Source organism: Felis catus, chromosome B1 (assembly GCF_018350175.1).
Source record: "Felis catus isolate Fca126 chromosome B1, F.catus_Fca126_mat1.0, whole genome shotgun sequence".
Taxonomy (NCBI): Eukaryota; Metazoa; Chordata; class Mammalia; order Carnivora; family Felidae; genus Felis; species Felis catus.
The window spans coordinates 116,598,038-116,625,120 of record NC_058371.1 but is presented as its reverse complement, the minus strand read 5'-3'; the positions used below and the strand labels follow the sequence as shown (position 1 = coordinate 116,625,120).

At 40.2% G+C, this 27,083-nt stretch overlaps 1 protein-coding gene across 6 annotated transcripts in view; it reads left to right on the top strand.

The window, feature by feature from the left end:
* The first annotated feature begins 1,284 nt into the window (after positions 1–1,284).
* NPNT (nephronectin) overlaps positions 1,285–27,083 on the top strand; it is an 82,274-nt gene continuing 56,475 nt past the window's right edge. For 3 of the 6 annotated variants that reach the window (XM_019829143.3, XM_011281809.4, XM_011281807.4), the window contains exons 1-3: positions 1,285–1,491; positions 3,683–3,783; positions 18,920–18,970. In XM_019829143.3, the coding sequence (XP_019684702.3) occupies positions 1,421–1,491; positions 3,683–3,783; positions 18,920–18,970 (223 nt within the window). In that variant the 5' untranslated portion in view covers positions 1,285–1,420. Of the gene's footprint in view, positions 1,492–3,682; positions 3,784–18,801; positions 18,821–18,919; positions 18,971–27,083 lie in introns of those variants that run through there. The other 3 variants (XM_011281810.4, XM_011281808.4, XM_045056037.1) reach the window with 2 other exon arrangements.

Genomic DNA, 27,083 nt, shown 5'->3' with positions numbered 1-27,083 from the left:
TATACAGGACACCAGAAGGTGAGTGCTATGGAGAAAAAACAAGGTAGAACAAATCATGGGGCATCCTGAGGGGGCCGATTTGCAGCTTTAAATTAGCAAATTTAAAGGCTGAATGCCTCCAAGTGGTAACTTTTAATCAAAGCCTGAAGTGAGAAAGTGAACCATGTAGATATCCAGGCAAAGTATCTGCCAGTCAATGGCCCAAAGGCAGGGGCACGCCTGAGGTGTGCGAGGAACACATGGAAGTCATGGGCTAGGGAAAGAGAGAGAATAGGAGATTAGGCCTGAGAGGTATGAGAGATGGAGTCATTGGGGCAGGGTTTGAGAAGAGGGATGACTCAAAGGGTATATGTTTTTACGTGCATTTTAGAATGATCGTTGTGTGTTTTCATTTGAACAGTCTTTTAGTACATTATTTTTTACTCTGCAACAGCAGAACAAAGATTGTTTAAAATGGTTTCTAAATGATCTCCCCATGGTCAGGCACCACAGGCTGCTAAGTAGTAACAGCCCTCCCTCTCTGGCCTGCACGTGCCCCTGGAAGGGCAGCCGTTGCTATCGTTCTAACGTGCTCGAAGTTGAGCTGGCAAAGATAGAAAACAGCCTGCACGTTTCTTCTACAAAACTCGACTGGAGAGCCAAACATTTCTTTCGGTTGGTTACAAAATAAAAAAATATGCCTTTGCCAACTCTGCGGGAGAAGCAAACTCCCGGAGTTTGCCTTTGCTAATTTGTCCAAGTCGTGCAGTCGTGCTGTGGTTTCACTCACTGCAGACACTGCTCAGCTCCAGCCCCACAAACGTCTCCCGTCTTGGGCTTCTCCGCCCCCGGCGGAAGCTGCTGCTAGCCCCTGCGGTCACCACCTGTTCAGGCGGAACCCGCGAAGCGCGCACCTTCGCCCCGGGTCCTTTCCCTCCCCGGCTCACCCTTCCCTGCGGAGCGCCCTGCGTTCCCTCGCCCAGGCCGGGCTTGCAACTTTCCTCGCAGCCTGGCGCCTGCCCCACTTGGCTGGCCCTCAACAGACGCTGCTTCCCTCAGCGCTCCAGCTCCCGAGCTTTCCGCGGAGGGGCCAAGCGCCCACACCCCCGGCCCCGGCCTGGGAGGGCGGTGAGGAGGGCGCACGCGCCCACCCCCGCCCCCCTCCCCACCCCCACCCCCTCCGCCCCCTGCGCCCCTCCCCGCGGGCGGCGCAGCTCCCCCTGCAGCACCTCCCCTCGCGGGGAGGGAGCCAGAGGGGGCTCCGGGCGCCGCGCTGCAGACCTGCTCCGGCTGCTCGCCGCGCCGCTCTCTTCCGACAGCTGCAGCAGTCGCCGCGGCGCCCGCAGCTCCTCCCTGGAGTCGAGGGGACGAGCGCGCCTCTCCTCCGCTCCCAGCACCCCCAACCTGTTCCCCGCGCGCAGCGGTGCATTCGCCGCCCGACATGGATTTCCTCCTGGCTCTGGTGCTCGGCTCCTCGCTCTACCTGCAGGCGGCTGCCGAGTTCGACGTGAGGTGGGTTGGGCCCCGGGGCGCCCTCTTCTCCTCCTTCCAGCGCTAATTTCGCGCGCGCGGTGCTGGGGTTCCCTCTCCCCGCCCGGCTGCGAGGTCAGAGAGGAGTCTACCCGGCCAGAAGTTGGGCCACCGCACGGCGTCGGCAGGAGGAGAGCCGTCGAACCGCTCTCCAGACCGGTGGCTGCCCGAGGCTGGGGAGGGTGACCCCTTCGAGTCCCGGAACCCAGCCGCGGCTCCCAGCTCCCGGCTCGGGAATCAGGGCTAGGGAAGGAGGAAGGCTGGAGCCCGGCCCCGGGGCTCGGAGGACGCGGGCTAGCTCCTAAGCCGAGGTGATGCGCAGGACACCTTTGGTCAGGAAACTCTGGCTCGTGATTTAGATTTCCCTACGACCCGTCCGCGGGGAAACTTCCAGGTGCCCGGGCCAGATCCCGGCCTGAAGCTGTCAGAGCCGCTCACACAAAGGGTAGGGGCGAGGAAGCGATTGGGCTTCCAGGGAGGACCCGTTTGCCTCCGCACTTGGCTTGCTTGAGGGAGGAGGACTCGAAATAAGGACTGAAAGGCGGGGAGCGCTACGTGTGTGTTTGTGTATGTGTACGCACGCACACACCGCTCACGAGACCTCGGGCGAGCCGGGCTGCAGCGTGCTCTGACAGGTTCCAACAACCCCCGGCTCCGTCGCCGCTGTCACTCAGCCGCTCCCCTGGCGGCGGCGCGCGGCGCTCTCTCCCCGCCGCGGGATCCGCTCTGGCGGGTGTGTGTGTTTGTGAGTGTCTGTCGGTCAGGAGGGCGTGCTTGGTTATCCCACCTCCTTGCAATTGTAGACCAGACCCACCCCGAACGCCGAGCGCTGCGGCCGGTGCACAAACCAGGCTGGAGCAGCCGGGAGAGATTTTAACCTGGGTCACACCGCCATCCAGTCTTCCTCTTTCAGAGACCCCCCCGCTCTAACCCCTCCAGGTAGCCTTCTGAGCAGCTCCAAAGACAGCCGCACCTGTTTTCCTTGTAATCTTGGAACGAATCAATTCCACGATTGATTGGCTTTCTTGTACCTGGAGGGGAACAGGAACCGAGGAGAACCAGTGGAGCGCTTAGAAGAGCTACCGCTTGTTTACCACCTGGTTGGAGGAAATAGAAAGTTCGAGGTTATTTTGTGCTTTGTGCTCGCGGGCATAAGGGGAGATAAAAGAAACGGGAACTGAAAAGATTAGGAGTGTTTAAGAAAATGTGGGTAGCGGCCAGAGGCTGTTTTATTTTATTAAAGCAATTCTTTGCCCACGTGTTGTGCATTTCTGGCACGCACACATTTGCAATAAGAAATACATCACATGGTTTTCCGTTAAGATTTTTAAGGTAGCTTTAAGTTTAAAACAGCCAATTAAAATATTGAGCCTGTGGGAGTAAAAAGTCAGGTGTGAATCTAAAAGAAACGATTTACCAAAGAAGGTGTCAAAGTGGAACCTGGTGGATAAATTCGTATCCTTGAAATTGAATACTTTTAGTCCTTATTTACATTAATGAGGAAGATAACAGGGATTGTTGATGCAGGGAAATTTCAAACCACAGGGACACTTGAGATGTTAGCTACACTTTAAACTCTTCCAGGTTTTATTTAGACTTCTTTTTCTAATACTTCTTTATTTTCTGGGAACATTTTCTGCCAAAGAGTCCTATCTCGAAAAGAGATCTGTTTCGTTTGATTTTGAGGACTCCCATCTTTCTGCCCCTTCCAAGGCAGAAAATGTAAGGCAGATTTTTTTTTCTTTCTGCTTTGACATGTCATATTATTTAATACTTTTCAGTTTATGATAAATCGGTCAAAACTGGTTTTCCCCCAAATAACAGGTGTGGGTCTTTGAGGAATCTGTTTTATTTCAAGCTTCAGAAACCACCCTGTGAGTGTCAGCCTTGAGAATTCTTGGTTTTAGCTGATGCTATTTCCATATTACAAAGGATCTTCCCTCCTTTTCACCGTGCTCCTGTGTGTAGTACATATGTTTAACTGTCTGAAATTTGGAACTAGATCACAGCAGAACTATTTTCCTGAGTTTTATCCTTAAATTTCTGCCGGCAGGAAGGAGTTCATAGTAGATTGTTGCGTGTGATTTAAATTCTTTTTTAAAAGTAATCCCAGAGGAAATAATTTTTAATCTCAAAAGTATCTTTATTTATTTTGAATCTTTTTGTTTGGTAGGTGGCCCAGGCAAATAGTGTCATCCATTGGCCTGTGTCGTTATGGTGGGAGGATTGACTGCTGCTGGGGCTGGGCCCGCCGGTCCTGGGGACAGTGTCAGCGTGAGTATCCTCTCTGGGAACTTCAGCTCCCTATGGGGTGCGGCTTTCCACCATTATTCATGGCTTCACTCTGCACATCAGTGGGCTCATTACTGAGCAAGACTTGGTGGTGTGGTTCTGACACGGGAGTTTTCAGTTCCTGACTCCTTATCTTGCCTCTTTCAACCGGAGCCAGCTGTACGTAGCAAGGGGCCAGCTTTGTCAGTCACAGAAGAGCCACGTATGATGCTTTAGCATTTGTCCCCAATATCCCCAGCTCCTGTTTTCTCATCAGGCTTTTTCTTTTCTGTGCTCCAGACTCTGAGATGGAGGTAAGATAATGAGTCTAGACTGTATTTACACTAAACAGTCTCTGAACCTTATAGCACTAATATAATCCTTACCATACCTGTTGTGGAAGGTAGCCTATTTGTAAAGCCTTTTTTTTTTTTTTTTGAAGTTAGATTGTATTGACTATTCTAAATAGACCACCCACTGTAATCAAATAACACCTCTGAAAAAGCATAGTTTTTATTTTCTGTAAGTAATCAACATCATGGAATAAGTGCCACATCAGAGTACTGCTTTTTTACCTTTTCCATGGATATTTTAATAGTAGAAATTAGAACCACATCATGGAAGTTTGAGAAATTGGTTCCCAGCAACTGTATTGGGATCTCAAAATTGTATTCTATTCCCCTACAAGAAACTCCGCAAATGATCAAGTAAATTTCTGGGCATCTGTCATGTCTGGTGGGATGATGGGAACACAGTTGGATTCCTCATATCCCAGTGCTCACGAGAAAGGAGCTTAGAGGAATAGAGAAGTGAAGTGAGGAAGGCTGGAGCCAGACAGGGCAGAACCCTACGGATGTGTTGGCCGTGGGAGGAATAAATTTAAATTCAGGGAAGCTAGGAGTTCCCACAGCTATGTCCATCTTTGAGAATTGTGCATGATATCTGCCCTTAACTTTGCGAAGAAGGAGGGAGAGTAATATTAACAGGTTGACATCTCTGGCTGGAGATGGAAAGGTAAAAGGGGACTAAGGTTTTTCTTATACCTGCAAGGCACTGGGCTAGACTTTTTGCACTGTTGGGCCGTTGCGTCTTTTAATTAAGGGAGATGATGGTAACTCCAGTTTCCAGTAAACAAAAGAACTAGGCAAAGCTGCTGGGCCTGACAGGTTAGTTTTTTTAAATTTTTTAAACATTTATTCATTTTTGAGAGACAGAGCATGAGAGGGTTTGGGTGGTGGTGGGGAGTGCAGAGAGAGAGAGGGAGACACAGAATCTGAAGCAGCCTTCAGGCTCTGAGCTGTCAGCACAGAGCCCGACATGGGGCTTGAACTCATGAACCGCGAGATCGTGCATGACCTGAGCTGAAGTCGGATGCTTAACTGACTGAGCCACCCAGGTGCCTCTCCACTGGTTAGTTGTTCTTAAGGGAAGATGGTCAAAAAGAAGAATGGTGCCTGGTGGAATAGTCTTCTGCCCATTATACCACAGTGTCAAGAAGCATTTGCACAGCTGGAGGCCACAGGTGTGGAAATTGAAGAGCAATCCGCTTTTGATAATCAAAGCGTGAAGAGAGGATGGGCTCAACACACGTACCACACCGTCCCCAAATAAAAAACATGAGTAGTTTCTTTGCGGGAATGGAGGTAATTTCCCCCTTTGCTGCCTTAATTGTCAGGATTATTAAAGTGCTTTGGGGTGTGCAGGGTCCCCCAGCCCTACGGAGGACAAGGCTGTTCTGGCAGAGTGCCCCGAGCAAAGTGGAGCGCACTGTCCCTGCAGGCAGAGGCAGAGGAGTCCATGCGCACTCTGCCAGATGTGCTAAAGGAATTCCAAGGAGAAAATTCCTCTGTGTCTTAGAGGTTCATCAACCGTGGAGTTCCCCGGAAAGAGCTTCTAAGAGCTGTTTTGCCTTTTTACATGTAGTTACGTTTTCTCTAGTATACACCAGCTTGGTGATTCTGAATTTAAATGAACGTAAAGACCTTGCACAGTTTCAGTGGCATTACCGAATTTAAACATCCAACATCCGACGAAGTTCCTAGCAGAGTATTTTTCCCAGCAGAAATGAGCCACCATTTTATTATTTTCTATACCGTCGTTTTGTTTCTAACAGAGTGTAAAGTGGTGAAGCGTAGCATTTGATAGTATTTATCTTTCTTCCTATTCCTTGAGAGTCTGCGGAAGCTGCTACAATGACATGAGTCAATTATTGAAATGATAATGTTATAAAAATGTATAGATCCTGCACAAATCACAGCTTACCTTAACGGAGAATTGGTGGAAGTTTGAGAGGCAGCATAATAGAGGGGAACATGGACTCTGGAGCTAGACTGCCTGGGTTTAAATTTCCATTCCACTGCTTATTAGCTGTGTGACCTTGAGCAAGTGATTCGACCTCTCTGTGTTTGAGTACAACACCTCATAGGACCATACCTGAGGTGTAAATGAGTTATTTGTAAAGCACATAAAACAATTCCTGGCACAGAGTAAATACTATGTATGTGTTCGATGAAAGTAAAGAAGTATAAAGTAATACGGCTATTCAAACAGTTTTGTGGGATGGGACACACCCATGCTATCAGATTCTTTGTTTTCTAGGCATGATAAATGTATTTTTGCATTTATACTGCCAAAATTTAAAAAATGATTCTAAGATTCTCAGTGATACAATAAAATAAAAAGCCTTTAAATTAAAAAGGGCCAGATGGATCTTTACCATTAATATTGTAGATGGCAAACTTGTAAAAAAAAAAACAACAACAACAACAACAAAAAAAACAAATTCAAAGATGGATGTTTCCTTGTGTAAGTTTTGTTTTTCCAGAATCCCAGATGGTCCAAATGTCTCTTGTCAGCTTAGAGTTCCCCCCATCTTTGTTTTGCTATAAACAGGTGGAGGAATGTGGGGGCCAGAGGTCAGCTCAAAGTAGGAAGAAGAGCACCAAAGAGAGGCTTGCTGGGGACAAACAGAAAGCCCCTGATTAGTTTTTAAAGGAAACTTTTAATTTAAAAGAATTAAATGTTTTTGTCACTACATTTATTCAAGGAAAAAAATGCCTTGCTGTTCTTTAAACACTTACACTTGTAGGTAATGGATTACCTACAAAACTTCCAGAGAGCTTCTGGGAAATTTACTGTGAAAAATGTTTTTGCCTTTCTGATCCTTCGATAATTTTAGAGTTCTTACCCATGAGGACCGTTCTCCTTTCCTTATCCAAGGTCCCCCGGTTCTTGTGTTTCTGAATGATTCAGTTAGGAATTTTCCTTCAAATTAGCACAGCAAAGCAAAAGGAAACTATTCTTACCTAGACACAGAACCTCCAGATTTATCCCTTAGAAGATGTGTGGAAGTGGGGGGAAGCCATGCCCTCATTATGTTTCTTATCAGCTCTCACGGTCTAGTTCGGTGACCCTTTGGTGTTTAATCCACTTGGTTGAGCATATGTAAGCCATTTTGACTCTATTCATGTGAGTCAAATATATGTATTTACATAGAACATGCTGCTTTTCATGTTCACTTGCTACTTTCCTTTACATGGGCTTGTTTGGAGAGGCCAGTTGACTTTGCAGGGTGCTAGTGTTGCTCAGCCTCTGCCCCAGGTCACGGCGTCTAGCCACCAAGCCTCCGTCAGGCAGACTTCTCATCCTTCCTGCAGGGACTGAGGAAGGAAGGATGCTACCCAGATAGGCAGAGGAGCTGTCTTCCTGCTTCCTGCCCGTGCCACCTGACATTCTATCCCAACGTTCCTGCCTGGCTGTGGAAAGTAAGACCTAGTCCAGAAACAGGCAGATTGTGTTTTCATAGTCCTTTTAGAGGGCATACCCTTGCCTTCTCTCTATCCTTTGATTCTTTGTTTTATATTCTTTTAAAGAAGTTTTTATTTAACTTCCAGTTAGTTAACATACAGTGTAATATTTCAGGTATACAATATAGTGATTCAACATTTCCATACAGTACCTGGTGCTCATCACGACTGGTGCCCTCTTTAATCCCCATCATCTATGTAACCTATCCCTCCACCTACCTCCGTTCTTGACTCTTAAACAGGTATGTACATATTGAGTATTCAAAACTTGACTTCTAATTGTCTTGGGCTTTATCTTCATCGACTATTGATTGTGACTCTTTATGGTAAAGGGAAGTTTTCTTAATCACAACACACTGATAGTTCTATATGTATAGCACACAGTACCTTAATTAGATTTGTCACAAAATACTTGTTTCTTGTTCTGTAATTAATCTATTCCTTCACTTTCCCATCATATTAATGGTATACTTCGTTTTAGTGATTTCAACAATTTCTCCTGACAAGTGGAGATCTCTGTACAAAAGATTTCTCAGGGGCTGTGTATTTTATTTAAAACAACCGCGTATGCTGTGGAACCAGCTCTTAACTGAAAGCACCAGATGGTTTGGGACACCAGAGTGTCTCTGACTTTTATACCTGGTTAGCTAGTTAACTTTTCTCAGCTGCAGTCTTTTTATTTTACAAGTAGATCTCTCAGATGCGTTGCAGCTCTGAACTCCATCTGAGAGCTTCCTTAAGGCAGAAAGAGTGTGGAGGTTAAATATTGTATTTCTACGTGGTTGTCTTTTGGTTTACTTTACTTAGACATTTGGTTGTATACGTAGCTATGACAGTAGTGTTTCCGTCGAAAGCATTCTTTAGAGGTGTGAAGAAAAATCCAAAATACAAGTTCTGTGTTTCGACAAAGATCGTCAGTTTCTGAGTTCTTTGGCGGTCACTGAGCATTTTGTGGTTTCTGAAGGAAATTACGTGAATTCGGGTGGTTTTGTATCATTTTTCCTTAAAACGAGGCAAAATGCAGATGTTCTGTTATGTTTTTCTGAAGGTTTTTGGAACGATATAAAACCTATACCTAGAGGTTGACTTTATTAGTTCTAAACCTCATTTCTTCCCACCGCCTCCCTGAGGTTAGCAAAGGCTAAAACTGTACAATTGTCCTGGAAAGTGAAACTTTTGAATTCTTATCAACGTTAAATAAATTTATAGGCTAGTGTGACATAGGGACCGAGAAACAGTAATTTATTCTGAAACTATTTTGGAGTTGTCAAATAACTTTGCTGGATAATATATATTACTGGCTAAGGATTGTGGACCACCAGAAAGACTGAAGAGCAAATTGCTAAATTCTTTCTGTACTTCAAATGAAAAGGTTATTAGTTTTAGTAGAGATTTTGATTTAGTCAGTGAAACATTTAGATTTCATATTTCATTTGTTACTTGTATCTAGGTTGAGAAACTTGAAATGGAACGTGATTTATTGATTTTTGTTCCCTATACTGGTTTCCTGTCCTCAGTCACATAATTATATAGATTACACCTTTCTTTGATTATTGAGATTTTGAACATTTTTCTTTGAAATAATCAAGAGTGAATGAGAAATACTGGAATTGGCTTTGAAGGTCACACATAGTGCTCCCCCAAAGAGAGGTTATTCCTAGTGAGTGCCTCTCCATGTTTAGTCAACAGCGATAGCAACCTCCATTGAATGTGAGAGATAAACCTTTTTATGCTCATACAGTCATATGTGCAGGAGAAACTGGGAGTCTCAGGTGGGAGCTGTGTTGAAAATGGCCGGCAGGTCCTGGGTCCAGTTTAATGGAGCTGGGCACACTTCACTATTTTAAAGTTGTTAGCTTCCTCCTCTATTTTGGGGGTGGGTATGCATATTTTTGGTTCTTTGCTTTTGGGTTTTTGGGGGGTTGTTTTGTTTTGTTTTTGTGGTAGGAGTAAAAGCAATTCAGTGGGCAATCTTATAACTACTTTTCAGCACGAAACCCGCATCTCCAAATCCTCAGGAAGTGGAGTTTTTAAGATTATTCAACTACCACTTTCCGTGAAAAGGTTATTTAAGAACACCATGTACTTTGAGTAACTTCAAGTGGTCTTGGAATGCAGATTCCAGACTAAAATCAGTGTTGAAGAAGTTTGACCTTTTCAAACAGGTAGTTTTTGAGTATGTGGAGTCTTGAAAGTTAAGTTTCCCGGAAATGACTTTGTTTCTTCATTCTCTTCTGATCTTTATATAATACTTTTAAGATCTACTGATTCCCTAAGATCCCTTCGTAGAGTTAATCTGGAAGGGCCTTAACCTTTATGGATTGGAAATGTTAGTGCTTCGCAAGCTGGGACGTCAGGCCACGTAAAGGGATGTGCTGCTTCAGAGTGCATGTACACGTCCACACTGGTACCAAGGAGGCACTTCTGGCCCCAGAAACAACACTGTGTTTCTGCTTGAGAACTTTTGGATAAGCTTTGAAAAATACAGGTGTGTTTCTCCTCCCTCATTCCCTGTTACAGCAAATGTAATAGCATTTTTGAAGGGTGCATTTTATCTGTAGAATTCAGGTTGTATGCATTTTGAGTCCTTTGAATCAACTGAATGCTTTTAAAGCAATAATCCAGTGATGTTGAGGGAGTCCATGCAGCATCCCTTGGTGAGTAATGGAAGATATCTATCACAGGGGCTGGGCTTTCATCATGCTGAAGATGAAAGGGAGGGAGAGGAAGGTTCTGACAGCCTAATCCTCATTACTCCCCCTTCCTTCCTCACCACCACACATAGATATTGTCACCCCTTTCCCACCAGTTTGATGCAGGTTAAAACGTTTTCCCCATCAATCTTCTAAAAATAGTTATTTTGTCAGAGAAAATGCACTTATTTTTTTTCATATATCCCTCCTCGAGCAATGAATATTATCAGCTTTTTGTGTACCTTTCAGAAAGATTTTACATACTTATGGACAAATTCCTATATCTTCTCTACCCCATCTCTTTTGTCCAAATGAAAGGCATACTGTATACATTGTTCTGCACCTTGCTTCTTTCCCTTAACAATATATCTTGGAAAGCTTTCTTTATTATCAGTATATGAAGAGCCTGGTCACTTTTTTTTTTTAAATGGATTTGTAATACTCTATTACATGGCTGTATCATAATTTATTAATCAGTTTCTTCTTGACGGACATTTGTGTTGATTCTAATCTTTTACTAATACAAACAATTCTAAAATAAGTAACCTTGAAGATACAGTGAAGAAATATTGTTTTGGATGTGTTCTAGTATTTTCTACATATGCGTTCGTAGTTTTGACTAATTGATCAAAGGTTTCTTACATGGTAGTTAGTAGGTGATGGAAAAGACTGGATTGCACTGCTGACTTAAGACTCTGGCAATTCTGTATCCAGAACCTGATATGTTGCTTGATTCTAGGATACTCTGATCCCTGCTCTTTCCCTCCAAAACCCCTCTGATAAGTCAGTGAAGGACGCTTTGTCCCCCCTTTTCATCTGTTTCTTCTTCACCAGAGGCAACTGTCTGATATTGTGAGGATGGAGTGAGGTTTGTCTGTTTGCCAGGATTTCCACCAGGATTTAAAAGTGACTTTAAAACCATAGAGGTGTTGTGCTCACTTCGGCAGCACATATACTAAAACCATAGAGGTGTAACTTTTCTATTAGTTATTCTAACCTTTATCTTAATTATAAACTTAAATCATCTTATTTTAAAAATTAAATGCATGCCTAAGTCAAATATTAAAAGACTCGAAGACAGGGAAAGGGTAGTGAAAGTAAGCCTTTCTAACTTCCTTGTTTTTCTGACACCTAGTTCCAACCCCCAGGAACTGTTTCTTAGTGATATTTGCAGAGATTTCTAAGCAATTGCAAAATTATCTTTGTTCATAAATTGATAACACAAAATAGGATTATTCTCTATCTTCTTTTCTCATATATTGCATTTTGGAGATCAGTCCTTATCAGTTCATGTAAGCATGACTCATTCTTTTTTTTTTTTTTTTTAACGTTTATTTTTGAGACAGAGAGAGACAGAGCGTGAATGGGGGAGGGGCAGAGAGAGAGGGAGACACAGAATCTGAAACAGGCTCCAGGCTCTGAGCCGTCAGCACAGAGCCCGACGCGGGGCTCGAACTCACGGACCGCAAGATTGTGACCTGAGCCGAAGTCGGACGCTTAACCGACCAAGCCACTCAGGCGCCCCCATGACTCATTCTTTTAAATGGTTGTACAGGTTACCATTATATGGGTGTACCTAATTAACTTAAAAATCCCTATCTATGCACATTTAGGTGATTTTCAGTATTTTGGTTTTATGAAATGTGTTGCAGTCAGTATCTTTACATATGGATCATCACTGTTACATACATTTAGATGTGGGAGAGTTACAGGGACATCCTACTCTTATGTAAGTACAGTAATCGAAGAACTCTCATTTTACTTTTATAAATTATCTGATAAAAATATGTAACTTAAAGGAGATTCAATCATGCATAATATTACACAGTGGAAACCTTCCTTTTAGCCACTTCTTCTTTTTGATTCCTTAGAAGAGAGTTTAAAAATAATAGAATTGGTTTCTTTGTTTCTATTTGTTTATGTTCTACCTTGTTTGGGGAAGGATATGAAGATGGCTTCCAGGAATGCATGCAATAGAAAAACAGAATTAACAAGGGCTAGGGGAAGGAAAAAAAGGATACTGTAAAAGATAAGTTGTTGGGAGGAGAGTTATTATTAAAATATAGATATGTAAGACTTGGGTCCTAAATATGTCTTCTAATTTGGCTCTTAGCTTCCAATAGCCAAAGGAAAAAGAAAAGTGTTATTTTCATACAATTCATGATGTTTGTTATGGGATAATTAGACGAGATATTTGGGGGAAATTATGGCTTTTCCCACATGTAAACTTTCATGTGGTCCCTCACAGAGCAGTAGTGAATGGTGGAGTGGAAGGGGCCACAGCAACATTTCTGTCCTGAAGGGAGAGGGGGAGGGGGAAGGAGAGGGAGAGAGAGGGAGAGGGAGAGGAGGGAGAGCCTGACGCAGGGCTTGATCTCAGGAACCTGGACATCACGACAGCTGAACTGCTGAAATCAAGAGGTGGAGTCAGACTCTCAACTGACTGATCCACCTGGGTGCACCTGGTGGTGGTTTTACAAAGCTATTTCCTAGAAGATCCTCTGATCTAAGATGAGGACTTTACTCTAATTTTTTTTTAATGTTTTCATTTATTTTTGAAGGAGAAAGAGAGGGAGACACAGAATCCGAAGCAGGCTCCAGGCTTTGAGCTGTCAGCACAGAGCCCAATGCGGGGCTCAAACCCACAAACTGTGAGATCATGACCTGAGCCAAAGTCAGACGCTCAACTGACTGAGCCACTCAGATGCCCCGAGAACTTTAAAAGCGCAGTTCATGGCAAGTTTAAGAAGCATTATCTACATATTTAGTTTCTGATAGCTCAGTCCAGCCCAGAATAGCGTGATTTGTGAACTCTTTAGGACTTTTAGGACAATTCCAGGTTAGAAAAGACAGTTTGAAGTTAGGATCTCTCTCAGTGTCCTGAAGTTTGCTGTATTATCAAAGTCTATTCCATACTGCTTGCTTGTTTGCTGGCTTGCTCTCTCTCTCCCCTCCCTCCCTCCCTCCCTCCCTCCCTCCCTCCCTCCCTCCCTCCCTCCCTTCCTTCCTTCCTTCCTTCCTTCCTTCCTTCCTATTTTAAAGATCAGTCAACAGTTTATAGAGTTGGTATCCAGAGGCATTGTAAATGGAGTGCAGATAGATGTCTTCTATTAACCAGTATAGAGGGGTTCTGCAAATAAGTCAGTGGAAGAATTTTTTTTTAATCAATTTTGTATGAGTTACTTTTGTATTCATTGGATATCAGCACAAAAGCTCATCAACATTTTGCTATGGCTTAATTCATTTCTAAGCAATTATGGGTTGGGATAAAAGATGAGGCACAAACATTGCCTCCAGGCATCATTTATCCTACATGAGCTGTTAAATAAAATAGGGCCAGTGAACCCAGGAACATCAAACTCCTTGACCAGTGCTCATTTCCCCAAAGCTCCTGATTGTTGCAGATGTTCAAAGGAGCCAAAATGACCCTTAGTTTTTATCCCAGTTTCCCTGGATCTCATGAAGGGCTCTTCTAAGTAAGTCACTTAGGCCTGAATAGACTCAAAGCGGAATCTGTGGTAAGTACTCTTCATGTTCCTAACCAGACTCAAACTTGACTCCTTTTCACTGCGGTGTGAGGAAGAACTGATTCTCCTGCAGTCCTCAAGCCCCAGGGGGCAATGGAGCCTAGAACCCTAGTGCACACAGGTCCTCAGAGAATCTCTCTCTCTCAAAGGAAGATAGCCCAGTGTGTGGCTTAAGAGGGCACCAATCAGTCAGTACCCCATCTCCTCAGGAGAAGCAGAGAAAGGAGCTTCGAATGCCTTTCCTCAGAGGTCAATACCAACCAAGACTCTAACCTGAGAATGGTTACCTGTGTCAGTCAACCTAGAAGGGAGCTAAGAAGTTTACATTGCTCGGGCCAAGACCTTCTCTTTTTTCATGGGAACAAGTAAATGATCGGTTCTCAAAAATCATACAATGCAGCCAAAATAATGTGGCTTGAAAACATTTCAAAGTGATATCAGTCACTACAACCAGAGAAAAATATCAGTAGCATAGGCCTGATGTGATTGACGGTGCATCCTTGGGGATCTATCAGGGCAAATTAGTTGCAAAATGTGTACCTAGTTACTAAAAATTGATTTGTTACTAACTATAGAGTTCAGTTAAATAATACCAAATTAAAGAAATTTTCCATTTTAACACTCCATAGCTTTTAACTTTTCTAATTTCATCACTTAATTAATAGTAGTGCATAATTAGATAATTATGGTCATAATAGAATTTCTAATAAAATTACTAATAAAGCCAGCATAAAGGAATGCATTAACATTGAAGCCCAGATAGGATAAAGTTTTATTATGTGTGGTAAAAGAGTGACAGATATTTATGTGTTCTTTCAATTTTCTTTCATAGATTTCTTAAGAATTTTAGTATAACTTAGTCTGATGAAACAATGTTAAGTGAACTTGTTACTATGGAGGGGAAATTTATCAATAGGCCAGGCAGTTTCTTAGCTTTAGAATATAGTAGTTGACTTTGGGGGAAAAAATTTTTTTTCTAGTTATATTTTATTAGAAACCCTCATTTTCTGCCGTACATTGATTGAAAGCTGGAGAGATCTCCTTGGTAGGTACTAGGTGTCAGGAGAGAGTCAATTTGCCACTAGTTACTTGCATGTGGATAATCTAGAGTCAGTTAAATTTTATTTTTTTTTAAAGTTCGTTTGTTTTTAGAGAGAACACATGCTCCTGTGGCGAGTGCATGCAGGAGACAGAGAGAGAGGGAGAGAGAGAGAGTCTGAAGGAGGCTCTGCACTGTCAGGGTCAAGCCCAATGAACCCATGAGATCATTACCTGAGCTGAAGTCAAGAGTTGGATGCCCAACTGACTGAACCCCCCAGGTGCACCTAGAGTCAATTAAATTTTCAAACTGAACATTTCATTTGGTCAGTACCTTTTTAACCTTTCTGTAGATTAATGATATAAATTCTCCAGAACTGATGTGTTTTCCTAAAGTAGCATCATCAGATCACAAGATTAGGGTTGCCTTTTGTACATATTATTGATTTCTGGTGAAATTTTAGGAAATATGTCATGGTTTAAATTTGCACTGATGTACACAAAGGAAGAAACAATTGGAAATTTCTGGATTTATGCTTACTTTGCCAAAAACAATGTTTCTTTCCCAAAAATCTTTAGCCTTATTTTCTAGAGTTCTTTTCTTAGAGTTCTCAAATTCAGTTTCTAAGAGAGATCCCTAAATGGTCAAAGGTATGTGTTGTGACATTTATGGAAATTACCTCCGTAGACCGACATCCAAATATATGCTTCCTGCCACCCAAAATATTTTTCTAAAGCCTTTGGTACCTCCTGTTTTATTTCAGTGTTAAAATTTGTAGGTACTTAGTCAAATGTTTGCATGCCCACAAATAGCAAATAGGTAAACACAAATTGTAGCTCTTATTGTATGTTTTTTTTTAACATGCATGGGTGCTTAGAGTTGATTTTATATACACTTACTATGGTAATAGCTTCTAATGGATAAATCGTCCCATGTTCAATATGGTTACATAAAGATTTCATGGTGTTTCACATAGATAATGGCGGTTTAAGGTCCTTTGTCCCTTGGATTGAGTTTTAAAATCATCGATGAATTAAAAGATTCATCGTATCTTAGTGTCTGTGTACAGTCAAGAACTAAGACATTCCCATGTATAGTTTCTTTTCCCAACTAAGGCAGAAAAAAATTTTTTTGAAACAATTGGGGGAGTTGGGGGAAAACTATAAAGAAGTGATTTGTAGCTTTGTTAAATGTTCTGTTCTCTAATCTTCTGTTGGATTCTGATGAATTCTGTAGCTCTAAGACTTACAAAGTAGTGGGCTGAAAGTTGGGATCATCCAAATTACTCAAAATATGCTGTTCATGGGATCTGTTGTCCTGGATATTGATGCTTTAAATGTCCAGTGTTGGATTGTTGTCTATGAATAGAGTTTGCCAGGCTAATATATACATTTTTTTGACAATGAGAAATGTAGTGTGAAATTTAAGGTTATGTTGTAGAGAAGTTTTTAGACTTACTACTTTTTCTAGCTGCAGGTTAGGGTTGAGAGGTAGAAGTGCAGTGTCAGGGAGGACCTTTTCCTTTCATGCATGTACCTGGCACTTGTCACCTGTAAAATGTGCATATGTCATGCTGTGCTCTTTGCTTAAGAGGCTGTGCGACTCCTGTCTGGAGCATGTGGTAATTTTATCAGTCTTAGTCTGGGGCATTTCATCATTTGCTTTTCTAAGGTTATGCTTGACCTAGCATTTGTGCATTTTGTAATTAATTTACAGTGAAGTAAACCATACACTAGAAAATAGGCATACATTTGGATAATAGGTGGGCTCAGTTCTTTAGGGTTTCTCATCCCTCATTTTTTTTTTTTAATATTCAAAACCTAGGATTGACTTCATATCTGTAAATCTGCGTTTTGCAGGCCAGAAAAACTAATCTCCAAATAGTTTAGTTTCTCTGGATTATGTTGGTCACAATTTCATAAAATCATCAGTGTGCTTATTATTTTTAACCATGCCTCATATCACCGAGAGCCCTCAACAAAGTTCATCATAGCAACACTCAGGTGAAATGAAGCAGTGGTTCTTGGGCAAGTCACAGGAAAGTTCTAGACTTGTAAACTATGAGTGGCTTGGCTTTGCTGTCAGGTTGCATGTATTTGCTACCGTGGCTGTTTTACAATGGCTGTGGAGAAACAGATTAGCAGGAGAAGATGGGGCAGATATTTCCATACTATGTGCTGCTAATGAATCCTATTTTAGTGCTTCTCACAGTGGTCTTTATATCACAAAAAATACACGTAGGGCATTTATTTTTGGCGGCTTTCACAAAAATTGTGGCAACAGTTGCTTGTGAAAATTTCCTTGTGCATCAGTAGAGGCTAGACCCCAGAAACTTCTTGGAAACAGTCTACTCCGGGTTTAACATTGCTTTGACTTAAAATGCAGTTTTGTATAGTTTTCAAAATGCAAATTTTAAAACATGGGCTAAAATCTCATGCTAGAAGCCTTATTTAATGGATATACATATCGATACCATACATTTTACTAATCTATGTGTGTCAAGGCTGACTTACATAAAGTAGGAGAAATGTGACCCAACTTAAGATATTAGAAGACAAAAGTAAACTATACAGAACTGTTTGGCTGCTTTGTACTAATATAACGAGTTAGAAAGTAATGATGTTTGCTATTCTTTATTGTTTACCTTTATTTAAAATCATTTTATTTTTCTCGATAAATTTGATTATTTACAATTGGCAATTAAAGAGTATTAAAGAAACGGTATCCTTTTATATTTTTTCCTTATAATACATAACCATAGGCATAAACAATTGTCCTTAATATGTGATCCAGAACGTAATTTGCAATTTATGCTTTGATTTATTTTCAGCCTTTTGCTAAAATTGTGCCTGATATATTCATTATTCTATTTTAAGAAATGTGTCAACATCAAGATATGGTGAGTTCTTTTAAAGTTAACATCAACAACAATAAGATACAAAACACTAATTCATTATGAACCTGACCAATATGAAAAATATCTCTAACAAGCATATATGTATATATAGACACACATATATGTACATGTGTGTCTGTATGTGTATATATATGTGTGTGTGTGTATATATTGAGATTTGAGATATATGTATATATATATACGTGTGTGTGTGTGTGTGTGTATATATATATATATATGTGCCTTTAAAAATACAGAACAATCATTCTGGATCAATAGTTAAATTATTGTGTCAAATTGGGCTTAGAATATTTTTCATCTGGTATTACCCTAAAAAAGGCTCCATTCACTGAATTTTAATTTATGAAAATAAGTACATAAATCAAAAGTTAAAGCCAATATTTTACGCCTTAAAGAGGGAAGGTATTAATCCACAAAGAAGTAAAAAATCCTCTCTTCCCTTACCTCTAGGACCTCTAGGCTGGTCAAATCCTAACCATTATTAGTATTGTTTCAAGTTTCTTCCGTTTACTTTCATTAAACCGGGTTATTTATGTATCTTCAAGTGAAATGGCTGAGCTTTCACGGTAATTCTTGTTGCTATTGACAACCAAAGCAGCCATGCAAGAAGAAAATGCTGTGGAAGGAAAGAAAAAACAAACCTTAATATTTCCTCCCCAAAGTTGGAGAGAGAAGGGAACACAAAATATGTAAGAAACAGGTAAGTAAAGATCTATCCATTTAAAAACTACCAGCCTTGGTTACTAATTGATTCACAGTTCTAATTTTTTTCAGATATTTTGTCCAAAACTCATTTAAATAAAAGGATACTGTCTCTTGGGACCAAAAATTAATATTCTGAAAATGAAAAATTGGATTGGAAAGGTACAGTGCCGTGAGCGGTCTGAAATCTTCTAATTTAGAATTTGGACTATGAAAGAATAGCACAACTTCACTTGGTTAATATTTTTGTTACAAAATGTTTTTTAATGACAAAATGGTGACTAAAATATTACTATTTTAAACATGTCCTAGATTTTTTTTTTTTGTTTCAGAAAAGCACTGAGAGTTGAATATGTGTAAGTCTCCGGGAATGTAACAAGTTGCTAAATACCCAAGTCCAGCCTCCTTACAGAGAAAAGATCTGGAATTTCTTTTTTTGGACATTTGTTTTGCAGCTTTCTACGTCTTAAGGCAGAGAATAGCCAGGATAAGGTGCCAGCTCAAAGGTTAGATGAACATATTTCTTGAAATAATTTTGGCTAATCTATGTCTTGAAAGGCATAACCTCTAAATAATAACTTTACAAAGCTATCAATAAAACTTAACCTTAGTTGTGTTTTTGAGTTGCCTTTTTTGGGGAAAACTATATTTTTTAGAGATGTACTTACTCTTCATAATTATGTAAGTTAATTTTATTTCAGTTATTACATTAAACTTTTCCCTTTCAGTTTATAATTCCTTTCTCCTGTCTTATGAATCTAATAAATTGACCTCCATTCTAACTTAAAGGACAGTTTATATTTTTAATACTTAAAGAAGCAAATTTTAAAAAAGTGCACCAAATGAAATTACTAACACCAGCCTATCATTAACCTGAGGGAATTGTATCTCATATCATTAATTCTCCGTGGAAGAATTCAGGTAAGAAATATTTTTATTGTGTAAAATATAGAAGATGTTATAATAGGACTTAGCAGTGTTCATGTTGTTTTGGTACAAAAAAGGTTCCTCATTTAAAATATTTTTGGAAGTGAATAATGTCACTTAACAAATCACCCTTATGACACTTTAGTGGAAGATTCTGGTGAAATAGGTGAAATTCTCTTTAGTGGAATTGGGGCCAAGAAGGCAATGTACTTTAAACTGATAGATAAAAGACACTAGCACATGTCATAGAAAATGTTTTTAAGAGAGGATTTTAATAAAAACATTTTCGGGAAAATTTGATAGTGCTAGAAGTAAAAGTTAAAGGGTTTCTTTGTTCAGGGGGATTTAAAAATAATCACAGTGTATGTATTTTATAGTTAGTAAGAGTTAATAGGTTTAACTAGCAGAACTACGGCTGAAGTTAAGGAAGCAATGCCAGAGAAAGTGCTGTTGAGCCTTGAACAATAGAGGTTTGAATGCACCGGTACACTTATGCATGGATTTGTTAAAAATACAGTACAGTACGATAAAGTATTCTCCTTACTTTCTTAATAACATTTTATTTTCCCTAGCTTGCTTTATTGTAAGAATACAGTATGTAATATATATAGCATAAAATAGGTGTTAATCAACTATTTATGTTATCGGTAATGCTTCCAGTCAGAAATAGGCTATCAGTAGTTAAGTTCTTGAGGAGTCCAAAGTTATACACAGAATTTTGAGTGCAAGGCGGTTGGCACCCCTAACCCCTATGTTGTTTAAGAGTGAACTGTAGAATGTGTCACCAACAGACCTAGGTTCAGGACCTATTCCTGTGACTTACCAATTATAAGATAATAGACATTTTATTTAACTTTTCTGAGCCACAATTTCCTAATCACTAGATCTACTTTGCAAATTGTCACTGGCTATGGGTGCCTCATGCAGAACAATTCTTGATAAATGTTTGCTGTTATTAGTGTGTGGTCAATATGTAGAACATATAGAGTGTAATAATATATAACTATATATGGAATACTTTGAACACCTTAGTGTTTGACTGGGGTCCTTCCTAATATCCACAAATTAGCATGTTTTTAAATACATTTGTTTTTATGCCCATTTTTTGAAAGCAATCAACTGGAAGTGCATTTCTCATATTATTCATTTCTAAAAATAAAATTTTCATCGAATAGCTGTCTGTGTTTCTGAACCATTCTTTTTCCACGTCTCTAATAATATCCATTTGCAAACCTCAGAGGGGAGTATGGATTTGGTTAGCTAACCAAAGGAAAAGGAACCAGAAGAAACTAGAATTCAATTGTAGAATTACATTTAGAGTTGCTATGACTTATTTGACAAACATTTGAGAACTTAGTGGAAGCAAGGACCTAAGTTAGGTGCTGGGAGAGATTGAAGGATTAGTAAAACATAGACTCTCTTTTGTGAGGAGCTAATTTGGTAAGATGATTGTCTCTTATTCCTGCTAGGATTCTAAAGTAGGAAAGAGTTTGGAACAAAGAGTTGAGACTGTTCAGAGGAAGAGACATTTCTTGCTGGGGAGGATCCAGGAAGATTTTATGGACTGGGTGGTGTTTAGTTGATTTATTCATTGTACAGAAATATGCTGAGTGCTATTACCTGCTTGATGTCTCTGCACTGCAGATATCATTGCAATGGGATGAAGCTCTAGGCATCCATGTTGTTCATTGTCAGTGTTGAAGGTGCACATATTAGGACAATCCTGGGTGAGAGGTGTGTTTTGCTATAGGGTACAGCAAAAGCTGTATTAGCTGTGCTAATAGGTCAGATTTTGCATACAGGTGAACTTGGTTTCCCTTTCAGAGTATTTTAACATTTCTTGAAATAGTTGCCAGTGTTTCACAGGAAAAATGGTTGTCAGCATCAGATTTTGTTGCAAAATCGGGAGTCCTGTATTGCTGCAGGGAATCGGTGGGCTGGGGTTGGTTGCTCAGTGGCTGTCCTGTTTGGCAAAAGCATGTACTCCATTTTGCCACGTGGCTTACTCCTTCAGGGCAAATGCCTGGGACCTATAGGCATTTGAGGTTCTGGGGCTAATTTCTGAATGTTTTCCTGATTGGTAGTTTAGAGAACAGCCATTTGAGGCTCAGGATTAGAGGCGATTACAGTAAACCTGGTGAGCAGTTAGGTTTTATCTTAAGTGATGGTGGTGAGAACACAGAGAAGGATAGGGATTGAAAGATACTTTTACAAAAGGAGGGAGAGGCATGTAGCATTAGGACAGTGGTGGGGAGCTCGGGCTTTGCAGACACCCACTGCTGGTGTGGCAGCTACCGCCACTGTGAACTGTGTTTTTGAGAAACGTACTTCACCTTTCTTAACAACAGCTTCTTTTTTGGTAAAGTGTAGGTGAGAGCCCTACCTCATAGGTTTTTATGAGGATCAAATGAAAAAATGCTTACAAAGCACTTGGCTCAGTAACTGCAGCATATGTTAATTCGCATTCAGTAAAATGGTGGCTGATGCTGATGGTTGTGAGGAATGTAGAAGATGGAATCAAGGATGATGCCCATTTCTGATGTGTTATTCCGTGACCTAGAGAACATTGAAGAAAGTGCAGGTGATGACTTCCGTGTTCAATGTGCTATGTTCGGAGGGCTTGGTGAGACTTTGCAATGGAGGGTGTGGTATGTGATTGGTCTAGAGCTCAGGGGCGAGATCTGAGCGGTGATCCAAGCTGTGATCTGGTGACCCAAGCTGTAAGACTCTTCACCAGAGTCTTACACAAAGCTTCCCTCCCCTCCGTCAGCTTCTTCAGTCAGCATTGATAATCATCGCTACTGTGCCCATAGAGGATCAACTTAAACGGTGTATGAAGAATGTGGGAGAGGGAAAATAGTACATTGCATGTTGGTTGAAATGTTATCTACTAGTTTTAAGTTTTTGAAAACCATTTTGACCAGGGAAAAAAATCACCCTGTACAAACGTTACATCCTTTTTCCCCCTTGCGGTTGGCTTTCTCTCTTTTACATCACGGTGACTCCTAATTCTAGGCAAACATTCAACTCAAAGTGAATCATTGTTAGGAATAAATGGCCACGCTTATTTTGGAAGTTTGTATTCTTTCTTAATTCTTGTTTTCTTTGCAAATGTTCTGAAAATCAGCCCTGCCTCAAGTTCTAGCTTAGATGCTACCTTCTCTTCTCTGCCTTCCTTACCTTAGCAGTGGGAATTCTCCTTTCCTTTCTGTGCATTTAGCTGTAACATATGCCTGGAGCTTGTCTCACACTGCCCTGCCCAGTGGTTATTTGTAGATCTGTGTCATTTGTTCTGCTAGACCGTTAGTTCCATGAAGCTACTGTCAGTGTCTCACGTATTTTTATATCCAGTGCGGTAACTTCCACTGTGTCTTGTGCAGTTCAGCTCAGTTCGGCACACTTGTGAAGGTGTAAGGACCAGGACCTCTGTGAACAAGGGACGAAAAAGATACACAAGACATAATCTCAAGAACTAGATTGTGGTTTTCAGGAAGGACAATTTACTGGAAAAAATGAATATATTGAATTTGCCTGTCTTGTGACCTTGTTACATATCATAGATCTTAACTCTTTATGAAGGTTCCAAAAAGAAATTGAAAACACATAAAATATAGTCTGATTGTGGCATCTGCTGTTTACAATCCATTGATGGTTTGCAATTATGGATGGACTCCTGATTCTTTGAGTGTAAGGCCCTCCAGGCTGACAACTGCCTTAATTTTAAAGGATTATTTTCTGCTGTATAGGCACTGTGAGAGTGGACTGCTATTGTATTTCCAGACTGTCTGCTGCTTCTTGTATCTCTGGATTCTCTTACGCTGCTGGCTCTGCATGAAAGGCACTTCACCCATCCATGTGGTGAATTCCTACTCGTCCTTTAAGATTCAGTTCACATTTCCTCTTGTAAGCTTTTCCTGACAGTTTTTGCCACCCTCCCTCTTTACAGAGAAATCTTTTTTTTTCTGTATTCTCTTAACACCTTATACACCTGTCATATCCGTCTTGGTTGGGAGACCGTATGCTGTTTCAGAGAAGGTACTGTGTATTTAAAGAGCTCCAAGTCTAATGGAACTAGATAAGGAAAATAGCTAATGATGATACATAAATAACTTATGATAGAGGTATGTGCAGAGGCTTATGAAAGCAAGGGCTCCAAACTCAAAATGAGGGTCTAAAGCAAAGTGGAGATGGTAATGTTTAATCTGAGTAGTAGTGACGCCTGAGTAGATATTAGTCCAGCAGACAATGGAAAAAAAGACATTGCATAGAAAAGAATGGAAGTCTCAGAGTGTGTTGTTTTCTGGGAACTGCAATTAGTTGGTACTTTTGTGGATGTGATTGCAGATGAGGCTAGTGGGGTAGGCAGGGGTCAAATCAGAAATGTGGTGTTGGAGCTTGAACTACTACAATGAGCTGGGTAAACATGACGAGGAGTCGGTGAGTGAGTGAGTGTAAGGAGGAGAATATCATGGTGAAATCATGGGTTAGTGAGGTCCCTCTATTGGTAGACAGGCCTGGATTGAAGTCCATGGTACTGGAGGCAGGAAGGCCACTATGCCACCACTTACTTACCCAGTCCTTCACTGATGGTCATTCAGGTTGTTTCTAAATTTCTGTTTAGAAAAAAATAAAATAAAATTAAATTAAATTAAAAAAATAAAAATAATAAATAAATAAATAAATAAATAAATAAATAAATAAATATATTTCTGTTTAGGATTTTTCATCAGATAAATTTGGAACAGTAAATAAACTAATGTTTTCTTTAAAAACAGCACAAATGCGCCTCCCATCAAGTCTATGCACGGTCACAAACGTGATTCCATTTTTTAAAAATAGTTCTTTGTACATTTATTCATCTGTTTTGAGAGAGCGAGCGCAAGAGAGAGCATGAGAAAGGGAGGGGCAGTGAGGGAGGGAGAGAGAGAGAATTCCAAGCAGCTTCTACACCAGCAGGATGGAGCCTGACATGGGACTCAAACCCACGAACCAAACCGTGAAACCATGACCTGAGCTGAAACCTAGAGTTGGATGCTTAACTATGTCCGTAGCTCTTTTAAACACAGGAATTCTGATTGCTGAGAGAAGTGATAATGGTTACATTAAAATTTTCTGGCCTAAAGAATTATTACGTTATGAAATCAATTATCTTATAGATTTATTTTACTCCTTCCCAAAACCTTTTCTGACTCTCTTAAATCTGTATAATTGATCATTTCCTCTTCTGTATCCTTTAAAAATGCATCTGTTATTAAGACATCTTTGCTTACTTCTGTCTTTCCTTACTGGACTTAGCCTCCTGAGGATGAGGACTTGGCATCTCATTGATCTGTATTCCCTCAGTTCTTAATACAATGTCTCAGACACTGGAGCCTTTCCTCTTTGCCATCCTTAACCTCATTATAGCTCTTACTGTGAGATGGGTACTGTCCTAAGCACTTTATTTGGATTTTTCTCAGTTGGCTGTTCCAGGAACTCTATGGATAAGTTCTACGTGCACCATGTGGGTTTCCTATTCAATAAAAAATGGGAATTCTGGCAACTTTGTCAGATTCAACCTATGATCTGCATTTTATAGCAGAGAGAAGGTGGGTAATCTGCATAGGTCATAGTGATAGAGTTGGGACCCCAGGGGTCTAACTCTAACACCTGTACTCTTAAACCCTCCTCAAGAGTGCACTGGTAAGTGAACAGTGGTTCACAAGTGAAGTAATACTATTTGTCAAGGTGTGCATATTATTCTATTGGTGTTTATAAATTTTTCCCATTTTTGTGTTTGAAAATTTTCAACTCCACAGAAGTTTTGACAGTATAAGAACACCCATATATTCTTCTTCTACAATTATTAACATATTGTACATTTTTTTGCTCTCTATTTAACTAAACCATTTGAAAGTACCTTGGAGACATAATGGCACTTCATGCCTAAATATTTCAGCATGCATCTCCTGAAAACCATGACATTTTACCTACAAATCACAGTATCATTATCATATGTAAGAAATTTAACATAGATACAGTACTATCCTGTAATAAGCAGTCTAGATTTCTCCAATTACCTCAAAAATGATTTTTTATGGATTTTTTTTCTTTTGCATTCAGAGCCAATCAAGGATCACATAGTATATCTAGTGGCATTCCCTTTTGGTCTCCTTTAATTTAGAATAGTTCTGTCACTTTGTCTTTTTTTTTTCTTTTTTTTTTTTTTTTTTCTTTTTGACAATGACGTTTTTTTGAGTGTATACCAGCTGATTGGTAGAATGTTCCACAATTGATTTAAACTAAACCTTTTATGCAAGAATATTACATAGGTGGTCATTTATTACGATACTCCCATTGCACACGATGTAGTTCTATTTTTGGTGACGCTAAGTTTGATCACTTGATTAAGGTCCTCAGATTTGCCACTGAAACATATCTTCTTTTTATAATTAGTAACCTATTGGATGATACATTGAAACTGTTTTGACTGTTCTGTTTCCTAACAAACTTCTAGCCCATGAAAGCTTTAATATCTATGGATAGTTATTTCCAAATGAGTTATTTCAGTGGTTGTTGCAAAATTTTTTGAATTCTGTTATTCCTTCTGCGGGTTAGCTGTCATTCTTCTTTTTTTTTTTTTTTAATGTTTATTATTTTTGAGAGAGAGAGACAGAGAGCAAGCAAGAGAGGGACAGAGAGAGGAGACACAGAATCTGAAACAGGCTCCAGGCTCTGAGCCATCAGCACAGAGCCCAATGCAGGGCTTGAACCCACCAACCGTGAGATCATGACCTGAGCCAAAGTCGGACACTTAACCTACTGAGCCATCCAGGCGCCCCTAGCTGGCATTCTTCTATAAAGAACTCTGTCTCCTTTTTTAGAATCACTTTGGACATATGGGTTCTCTCATTATTTGTTATCAGTTACGATTCCTATTTTTCTTTGTGCTCAAATCATTCCAAATTTGGCCAGTGGGAACACCCCCAAGCGATCTCCTCTGTCCTTTTCACTTGTTTCCACCATTCTTTGAATACATCCATGCTTTTTGTCTCAGCAAAATATTCCAAAATATTCCCTGACCCAGCCCTGATTCCTTTATTGTGGAATGGTATTTAGAAACAAAGATCTGGGGGGCTAGGTGTGCTGATTGTTGCTGTTAACCTAAAAAAAGAGAAAAAGTAAAACCTATTTCACACTTCCAAATAAGTAGTAACAATTTCTTATGTGTTCGTAAAGTATCATTTGGTATTAATCTAAATTTCACTCTTATATCACATTAGAGAACAGGAAAATTAGAATTCTAAGTAAACTCAAAATGATAGCAACCTTTAGAAGATTTTTTAAGTGGTCAGCAATAGTGCTTAACTATGTTAAATAGAAACTGGTTTGAGATACAAAGGTGCAGATGCAGGCACTTTCTCTGGTCTACTTCAGGAATTAAAAGTTAAATAGAGGAAATAGGTAATGGGTAAATATGTGTGAGTTGGATATTCCCAAAGGCCAAAATAAAATAAGATTGTCAGATAGCTCTTGGAAGATGACATTGCATAGACCAGAAACATTTGTATATTTTAACTTCATGCCCTAAATGATAAATTGATTGGCTGACTTAATGTTTGACTATAGTTCCTGATTAAGTTCTTAGTAAAAATAATGTTAGATAAAATGCAAGAGCAAAAGAAAATCGTAGAGGTAGCACTCCTTCAGAAG